General features: G+C 39.4%; 1 protein-coding gene across 1 annotated transcript; it reads right to left on the minus strand.

Annotated features, from left to right (window-relative positions):
* Nucleotides 1-43: 43 nt before the first annotated feature.
* Nucleotides 44-9,431, minus strand: CHMP5 (charged multivesicular body protein 5). Its single transcript, XM_041408073.1, has 8 exons — nucleotides 9,262-9,431; nucleotides 5,257-5,361; nucleotides 4,482-4,528; nucleotides 2,828-2,921; nucleotides 2,673-2,744; nucleotides 1,642-1,750; nucleotides 1,152-1,264; nucleotides 44-640 (listed from the first exon to the last, which is right to left on the minus strand). Exons 1-8 carry the CDS (start codon nucleotides 9,328-9,330, stop codon nucleotides 590-592), a joined length of 660 nt encoding a protein of 219 aa, XP_041264007.1. The 5' UTR covers nucleotides 9,331-9,431; the 3' UTR covers nucleotides 44-589.
* Between the last annotated feature and the right edge of the window lie 119 nt (nucleotides 9,432-9,550).

The following is a 9,550-nucleotide window of genomic DNA, read 5'->3' on the forward strand; positions in this document are numbered from 1 at the left end:
AGCTTCGGACCGAAGTAATCGCCAAAAACGCCACACAAAGGGATCTGCTAATCTACGTGATTTTATGTCTCCATGGAATACATAAAGTTAATGATAACCCGAGCAGTTTTCAAGAAGGTTACAAGTACAATCGCATAAAAGTCTCAGGACTGCAGTAGTTTAAAAATTGCTTTCAGTTCTTTTATCAAACAGGCGTAGTAATAAGGGAGCTATTTTACAGAGAGTAAGCAGCAACGTATAGTCTTATTTTCAAGAAAGAGAAACATAATACAAAGTCAAGATGAACCTCAGCTATCGACAGCCACCACTAGTCTTCACGTTTTACTTTGTCCATAAGATACGGAAATCAAAACCTATCAGACTGACTGCTTCCACTGAAGGGAACTGGGATGAATTTTCCATTAACAGAAATCAGTAGTAAAACAACTTTCTCCAAAGAACACCACCAGCCACTCATATTGCATTCTAGGATGTAGTGATATTAAGGTTACACTGGAAAGACAAGTTCTCCAGAATTTTAAAATAAAAAAGATTCTTAATACAATTTGAAAAGTATAGTTCCATTGTATCCATTGTGCTTTTGAAACGTTTATGTTGCAGGGATCTTTGGCAACCCAAATTCATCCACCAATACGCCATCCTGTAGGAAAGAAAAAGAAGTGACAGGTTAACAACTCTCCAACAACCAGAAGATTTTACAGGAGCTTCCTTACTACTTCTATAAAGTGTCTCTATCTGCAATTGCCACTGTGTGACAGCTGGAATGAAAACAAAAGCATCAGTTCTTCCTCACTACGAAGCTCTATTAAAGCCCCAAAAGCAAACATACAGAAACTTTTCTTACGGTTTTAAGACTAGAGCTGTAATGGTACACTTAAATTCTACTGGCAGTCTGACAGTGTTTGATAGGAGTGACAAAATGTCATTCTAGTGATTTTAAACATAGCTAAGAGCATTCAGTACAATGTACACTATTCTCAAATTCTCTGTATTTAACATCTATACATGTAACACATAAATAGCATACATAACATTAAGCACACTTTTTTGTTCAAAGTATTAAGCATCCTAAATTTCGAGCAACCAACACAAATGTGATTAACCCAAAGTAAACAAAAATGTATTTTGCTGCTAAAGAGCAAAGGACTCACTTTGTTTTTTGTGTCTGTAGGAGTGACCTCTGGGATTGCTGGAGCAGATGCGGCTTCATCTAAGTAGGAATTGTCTTCATCAGCTAAAAGTTCATCACCTAATGCATCCAGTTCTGAAATTGAATTATGTTGGCTGAAACATTATGCAAGAAGTTCCTTATGCAAGAGAAAAGCTGCTCTTACAGAAACTCAGGATTCCTACTGAATGCTTGCATTCAGATTCACTTCACATCAGTCACCAGTCAGAAATACACACACACACACTGGAGAGAACCTTCTTCCCTGCCTCGTAGCATTGGAAACTCATGTCTATGCTCTTGTTACTTCTCTTAAAGGAAATGCAGCTTTAATGCTTAAAAAAAGCTATCAAAGCTTTCTAAAACACATTTAAAGTATTTGACCAAGAAAATAAAAAAAATCACTGTATGACAGTATGATGATTTTTATATTCAGTAATATTAAAAAAAAAATCATCTTCCCCCTTCCTAACCTGCTTCCAAATCATCTTCATCAATCTCTGGTGTTCCATAGCTACGACTCAGTGCCTCCTGGACTTCATTGGCTTCTTCCATCATATCTTCCAATTGATCTTGTATGTCCTGAAGCAAGAACAATTTTCAATTGGTCCATATTTACTCAAATTCAATTTAGTAATTCCAACATACAAAGCACTCAATTTTTTTTAATGCATAAACCATTTCTTTGAAGCAGTATTAATACAAGTCAAGGCACACACATTCAGAACAGGACTACCTGAAAAGCAGAAAAGGTATGAAATTTAGACAAATCTACCATCTGGAAAATAAGCACTAACCTGAGTTGTGCCACAGCAGAATTTAGAAGATACATTAGAGTACTTACTGGCACTGTACTTGAGTACAGGTAAGGAAACAATACTTGCCTAAAGGTTTACAATGCAGACCATTTATAAAAGACAAAATAGGAAAGAGCACTGGGTAAGAGCTTAAGTGCAGCATACTTGAAATTATATTTAGAAATCTTATGGGAGATTTTTATGCATTTTCTGAAGTCAGAGCCAGCCCTTGCTGATGTTTAGTTAGTGGCTTAGGTTTTTTTGTTTTGTTGTTGCTTGTTGCTGTTGTTTGTTTGGTGTTTTTTTTTTTTTAGGTTTTGCTCTTTTTCATCAAGCACTACCTTGAATGGGGGGGGCGGGGCAGGGGTGTAAAGGACTAATCTGCTTGTTACTATTATAAGGAAACAAAAAAGGACAAAAAAAGCCATAGCAGGAAGCATCCACTAACATTTATGCTGAAGTACAAGGAAAAGAGAGGAGAGATTAAAGATTAGCTCAGCAAGGAAACAATAATCACTACAATAAGGCAAACCACTGATTGTGCAGTATCAGAAAAATCAGGAAGGAATTATGATGGTGGTCCCATAAAAAAGGCAGACAAACTCATGTGAGCAAAAATAGTCATCTTGCCTTGAAGTTCATAGTCTATTCACCATTATTTAAGTACATTATTTTTGTTCTTTATTTATTAAACTATAAAAACTCACCTCAATTTGATCAATCTTCACTTGCTTGTAAGCCTTCTTCATTTCTTTCACCCCCAGTTTCATTGCATCCACCTAGAAGAGTCAAACATCATGCTTGTATCTGATGTAGCACAGATTAAACAAATTAAACAAGTGTGAGATAAACAAACTGGTACCGTTGTCTTTGTATCCTTCAGGGCCTGAATAGTGTAATTAGCTTGCTCCATATTAAAAGACTGCTGTGACAGATTATCCCTCTGTTGTTCATACCTGTTAAAAAAAGGTAAATAATGGCTTTAAAACACTACACTATTTATTACCACAAACATTCTTAATTTATAAAGAGTTGAAAAACCAGCAGCAGTAGTCAAAAGATAGGAACAGATATGTTGGGTTTCTTTTTTCACTTATTATACAGAACAGCAGAATAAACAGCTTCATAAAAATCTGGCCATTATGCATTTCTGTGCATTTGAAGCTGACAAAGCTATTCCTGAACTAAGCTTTGTTTTAACTGACAGCAACACCATATTTGCCTAGACTGACAAAGTAGGTGAGGATACAGCAAAAGTTTAATCACCATAAAGCAGACATGCATGCCATGCTCACTAGTGCTGTAAAGAGAATGGAAGAGTTGGCAGATTATCCAAACCACAGTGGCTCCACACTGGAGTTTTTTGGGGCAGGGAGGAGGAGGAGGATAGGGTACCAAAAGGAAACCTTTAAGACTACCCACAGAGAAAAGAGAGACTTTAAAATTAAGAAATCATCTTTCTCAAAGCTAATTTTTTATCAAATCAAGAATGTAAACTATGTCAAGTTAAGCAAAAGAATGAAAGCATAAAAATGAACCATGAGTCCCACTAACATGGAAAGTAGGAAGTCTGAAAGACAAGGAGAATCCACATGCAAAACCTTCTGGACAACTAATGACTGCACCTTGTTCCACAAGGTCAGAAAGAAATGACTCAGGGATATGACAATAGCCTGAGGGGCCCAGTAATCCCGCCCAGGAAGATTAGCAGGCGGCATAGTCAAAAACCGGGGAAAAAAACCCTAAAGCCAGAATCAAGCAGTCCTCCTCACAACATCTAACTCAAGTACCACATTCCTTGCCATATGATACTTTGAATTGTAAGAGTTTACTAATACTTAACAAGTAATTGAGTGAGTCCAGAAAGGTACAATTCATCTGACGGACATGAAATACAAGATGATGGGAGCTTTGGCTCAGACAGCTTCTAAGATTTGCAGTTCACAGACTATGAGATATTCCAATGAAACATTCCTGAACACTTGCCATGTTCTGATATTGTTTCCTTTGGATCTGGTGCTGGACACTTTCAAGACAGTACACTAGACAAGACCAGACCACAGGATCATCTTTCCTGGCCATTTGGGGGTTTCTGCAGGGACACAATTACCTGCACTACATCTGCTCAAGTCCTCAAAGGTGTCCACAGAGAACAGGTAAATTTCCAGTAATCCAGAGCAAGGTCATCAAATACAAAATTTACAAAAGTTAAAGTAAGCAATAATAGAAAATGAGGCAATCTCTCAGAAAGTTTAGGAGCCAAACTTGAAACAAACCATATTTGTAATAATGAGCAGATTCAGGTCATCTTGTACCAATCCAAATTTATGTACTGGCATAAAAATCATAAATATGCTGGTGCAAAACATATAAGGAGATACTTCTGAAAGGCTTCTTCAGCATTTTTCTTTAAAGAGTGCTCAGGAGAGTACTAGAAAGAGAAATGAAAGTGTGCCACCACCCCCTAAAGAAAAAAACCTTTTATTAACCACAAACTGAGAAAGGTCTCAACTTACATTCGCTTCTGCTTCAACACTCTTAATGCTTTCTGCTTTACTGTATTCTGAAAGACACAACAGTGTTACATTAGATAAAATATCTGACTTTACACTTGATTATGCTGTTTAAACCTAATGCACTGGATTTAAATTTTCCAAAAGATTCCTCTGTTACAAGTGCCAAGAGTTTAACAATAGTTACTTTCAGCATTTGGCCTGCACTAATGATTAACAAAACAGGAGAGTACACAAAGCTTCTCACAAAAAATACTTTCAGTTTCTAGCTTCTGATATATGTTTTCACTAAGGAGAATAAAACACCAAAGGCAGGCCATCAGAACTATCTTTCATCAGCACATTTTAATGGTCAGCATAAAATAATACTGCAACAGGTACTTGAACAATACTGTTTATATCATATATGTTTATTTTCAGATACATTTTATATTATAAGTTTATCCCCTTAAAAAAACAGGTTGTCCTGCTCCCTTTAGGCATAGTATGGAGCTTTTTATTTTGGATGAGAAACAAAACAGCCTCTCTGCCAGACTTAATTCAGGTAATGAGGAAGAAGGGAAACAAGTTACTTCTCATGAAGGAATTACATTACACTCTGGAACAAATAAAAACCAATAAAACATTGTTCAAAGATGTATGTCTAATAAAAATAATCCTGCAGGATCTTATCCGTAGGGCAAGATGCAGTTTTAAGAACCTGATGAACTGGCTAAATCACATGACAAGAAGTGTGAGTCACATCCTCTCATGCTCAAATTGCACAGGAGATTCTTACCTTTGCAGGTCCCTCTCTCATTTTCTTCATTTGATCCTTATACTTCACTAGTTCTGCATCGAGTCTAGCAATTTTCTTGTCAATTGATTCAGCTCTGCTATCCACCTTTAATACATGAGGGGGAAAACAAAGAAAACAACATTGATGGAGGTTTTCTTCAGGTATGGGACAAAAAAAAAAAAAAGAACAGCCTCTGTTTTGTTGTGTTATTCAGGTATGGGACAAAAACCAAAAAAAGAACAGCCTCTGTTTTGTTGTGTTTCTAACTGAATTGTTTCTTCATTCATTGGTTTTATAAACAATTTAGATTTTGTGAGAATCCAGAACCAGAATCAAGTCAAACAACTTCTACAAGGAGCACAAGAAATAACACTCTCAGGCTGCAGGAAGCTCTGTCACTGTAACATGTTCTCATCATTTTGAGATGCCCCCTGCAAAGCCACTCAAGGCAGTTCTCCATTCCAGAACTTCTGGTCACACACAGTGCCAGGGACTAAAGTGGAATGGAAAACTTCTAGGTGTACCCTGCTGGCATTCCACAGAGCTCTCATTTGGGATACATTTTAACCCTTCACCGTAAGAGGGTTAAACTTGACAATTACATAACCAAGCATGGGGATATGTAGTTCTAACAGCATACACAAATTCATAAAAGGCCCTAGCATTTGTCTGGAAACAACAAAATAAAGCTTATTAACTTCTCGTTCCAAGAATCCTCCCTAGGGATTAGATTATAATGACATTCCAATTATAGCATAAGACAGATCAGTGCAAGTTTACAATTCTGCCTTGCTAATGGTGTGGCTAAGCACGTACAATTATGTGGATTTTGATTTCAGTGTTTCAAACTTTTAAAACCCTGTTCTATGACAGCAACATGCGTTTGACAGAGGCATCCTGAGGGGAACATCTGATTTGAATGCTAGACACAAGACATTAAAGTGCCTGGGCAGAGCCAGCATTGAAATTTTTTTATTAAGCTTTCTATTATCCAAATATTTTACTAACAGCAAGAAAGAGAAAAATTTGCCATGTTGGGACTCCTATATGTTTAAAGCATGGCACCTCCTCAAGATCTTTATCAGCTAACTGCATCTTTCAGATCAGCCTCCATAGGGGAAAAAATTATTTGGTTTATTTATATAATGATTCTTTCATGCTGTATTAGCAGGAAACAGAGACAGAACCTCCCACATCGAATAACTATGTAAAAATTTCACACACACATGACACGGGACCTCAGCTTTAAAAATGCGACTGGACAGAAGAGTGGAGAATGGATCTAATTTATCCAAAAAACTAGGCTGTGCATTAGGACTTGAAGAGCTTCTGTGTATTACAAATAAGGCACACTGAGCCTTATTCATTGCTGAACGTTTTATTGCTACAGAAGGGCCCCAATTTACACAAAAGAAAGGGAATTTGAATTTTTACACTGTTGTCACAACTATTAGCCTTTTGTTCCTATGTTTCCTACATACTACTCTGAAAAAAAACACAAGTTTAGAGTGTTTTTCAAAGAAGAAAATTTAAAAACACTATTAATGCTTCACTTCCTGGTGCATCCTTCCTCCTACAGGCCTTGTGACAGTTTTGAGTCATCTCACTGTGCTCTGCCAGCAAACATAAAAAAACCTGCCTTTAAATGCAATAAATTTTAGATAACAACTTTTCTACACAGGAAAGAACATCCAAAACATAGGCATGATTACTGCCTACGAGTTGTCTATGTTTTTAACAAATGTTGCATTAATCAGTGCTCACCTAATACATTTCCAAACTACCCTTTAACAGCTAACTACCACTGAACTAACATGGTTAAGAGATCTTACAAAGCAATTTGACTCTTTCAAAAGGTAGAGCAAAATGTGTCTAAGACAGAAAACACCCCAGAAGCAACAGCAGTTGAGCCTCCAAACTGTTAGATTTAACATTGTAAAGAAATAATAGAAGTTATTTAATATCTCACACTACTCTCTTCAATAATAATTCATATGTAATTTAAAATCATCTAATCATGTCTGTAGTTTTAGCAGAAATTCCACTATTGTGAAAAGTCTTTCACAAATCAGACAGTTTATTACACATACCGTGTCACAAAAAGTTAATTCATAAACTTCAAACTACTAAAAGAAAGCACTTCTCCCCATGCTTACTAGTAACCACCCTGTAACTCATCATTGCTTGCTGAAGTCATCACATGGATAAAATAAATCCAAAATTCTTCCTTTCGGTTAATCTGCTGTCTTGCATGGTCAAACTTTCAGACAGTGCAATTACAAACAACTAGAAGAGGATAAAAACTGCATTCAGCAGGATTTTTGGGAAAAAAAAATCCCTGGTGTTGCCAATCAAAACATCTGTTTAAATTACACTTTTATATACCCCAGAACTCCTCCAGGATTGAACAAGCTCTTAGCAGAAGACAGACTGCTGGTCTATCTAAATTTTCTTTTGATTTACCTGCCCATTAGAAAATGGACATTAACTTGGAACTGGCAAAAGCAGCATGAAAAATCTAACAGACTAATAAGTCTCAGTTGTTGTGAGGGAAACAAGGCTTTCTACTCTTCCACTTATATTGCCAAAATAGCAAATTTAAGCACTCAGTATCTCAGATGGATTTTGGAGTTGAAGTCATCCACCAAATTTACTGTTGTTTGCTGGTAACAGTGGGAAAATTAATCCTGATTTTCAATCAGATGATTTATTCACTTTCTAACGAAATATAATTAGAGTTAAGTTTGGGCTTAATACTGCTAAAAAGCAATACAGATTTTTGTCAGTAAGATAAACTAACTGGCCAAAGATTATGAGCACTTCTCTCTCCCCATACCAGACAGTGGCATACACAAGAGAGTGATGTGTAGGTGGCACTGACAAATATTAGGTATTTCATTTAGAGTCTCTCCCAGTAGGTGTTTCATTTATAGAGTCCCTCCACTGGGCAGCAAAATAAATCTTCTGAGAGGAAAACCGTGATTTTTCCATGGAAACTGCCCGTTGTCAGGTTCCAATGACAAATCTTAGTCACACAACATTTACTGATCTTTGTTTACTGACAGAAATACACAAAAAACTCCATTTTCTTTCTTCATTTTTTAAAATTAGCTTACAACAAAAGGATATGCAAAACCTTGCTACAGTTTTCTTCATAAACTTTAAAGTCAAAAAAAGACTATGAAATTACCGTAAATCTTAACACGTTTTCTTAACCCTCTTTGCAGGCAGGCCAACACAACAACAGTTGTCAAGTGCTTTGCCACGTGTTTCCTCAGCATTTCTTACTTGGTCTGAGCCTGCTGATCTGTCCATCTGCACACACCTTTGGCATCAACCCTACATCCCTAAGAGACTGAACACTCTTCTGGATCGGACAGGGAGACTGATGCTTTCGCTCCTGCCCCTGCCTTGCTACAGCTTGCCACGGCAGGAATTAGATAGTGCAACCGGAGAAGTTCTCAGATGGAAATGCTGAGAACATCCATGAGGATGTAAGGAAAGCCATGCCTTCCACGCTTACTGTGTGCCCAGTGAGAGCTCATTTATGGGATTTACACGTTTATGGGATGCGCTCCCAGGCACAGGACACAAACGCAGGTGTCGGGACATACAAAGGTACATCCCTGTATCCCTGTGTACGTGTGCGGACACCCCAGCACGCTCACCAAACACACCGTGTGTGCCCGCACATCACAGCGCCCAGGGACAGGCCGGGTGCGGCTGTGACTAACCTGCTCTAGTGGAAGGTGTCCCTGCCCATGCCGGGGGGTGGAGCTGGGTTAAGATCCCCTCCAACCCAAGCCATTCCGTGGTTCTATGATATACGTACCCACACAAGGACACAGACACTGTGCGTGTCCCCACACACACACACTCACACGCTGTGTGTGTCCCCACACACACTCACACACACCTACGCACCGCTGCCGTCCCCAGGGCCGCCGCTGCCGAGGCGGCGGCCGGGCCGCGCAGCGCTCAGCGGGCCCCGGGCCGGGCACTCACCTTCCCGATGCAGTCGGTGAGGCTGGGCGGGGGCTCCTTCGGCTTCGCCTTGCCGAAGAAGCGGTTCATGGCGGCGGTGCTTCGGAGTCGCTCCCGGCCCCGGCAACGGCGGCGGCGGCGGCGGCGCTCCCGGCCGACCCGGAACCCCACGGCCGGCCCCGCCCCGGAGGAAGGGCCGCGGGAAGCAGGAAGAGACGTCCCGGCGGATCAGCGCCGAGCTGCCAGCCCCGCTGGCTGGCGGAGGGGTCAGCGGCCCTGGGGCCGCACGGAGGCTCGGCAGCCCCGCTCA

This window comes from Onychostruthus taczanowskii, unplaced genomic scaffold (assembly GCF_017590055.1).
Source record: "Onychostruthus taczanowskii isolate IOZ18803 unplaced genomic scaffold, ASM1759005v1 scaffold29, whole genome shotgun sequence".
Taxonomy (NCBI): Eukaryota; Metazoa; Chordata; class Aves; order Passeriformes; family Passeridae; genus Onychostruthus; species Onychostruthus taczanowskii.

Bases quoted from the DNA above. Each gene is read 5' to 3' on its own strand.
- CHMP5 (XM_041408073.1), bottom strand. From the start codon at position 9,330: ATGAACCGCTTCTTCGGCAAGGCGAAGCCGAAGGAGCCCCCGCCCAGC. The intron at 5,362-9,261 runs GTGAGTGCCCGG...CATGTATTAAAG, and splicing joins TCACCGACTGCATCGGGAAG to GTGGATAGCAGAGCTGAATC. The intron at 2,745-2,827 runs GTACCAGTTTGT...TGACTCTTCTAG, and splicing joins TGAAGGATACAAAGACAACG to GTGGATGCAATGAAACTGGG.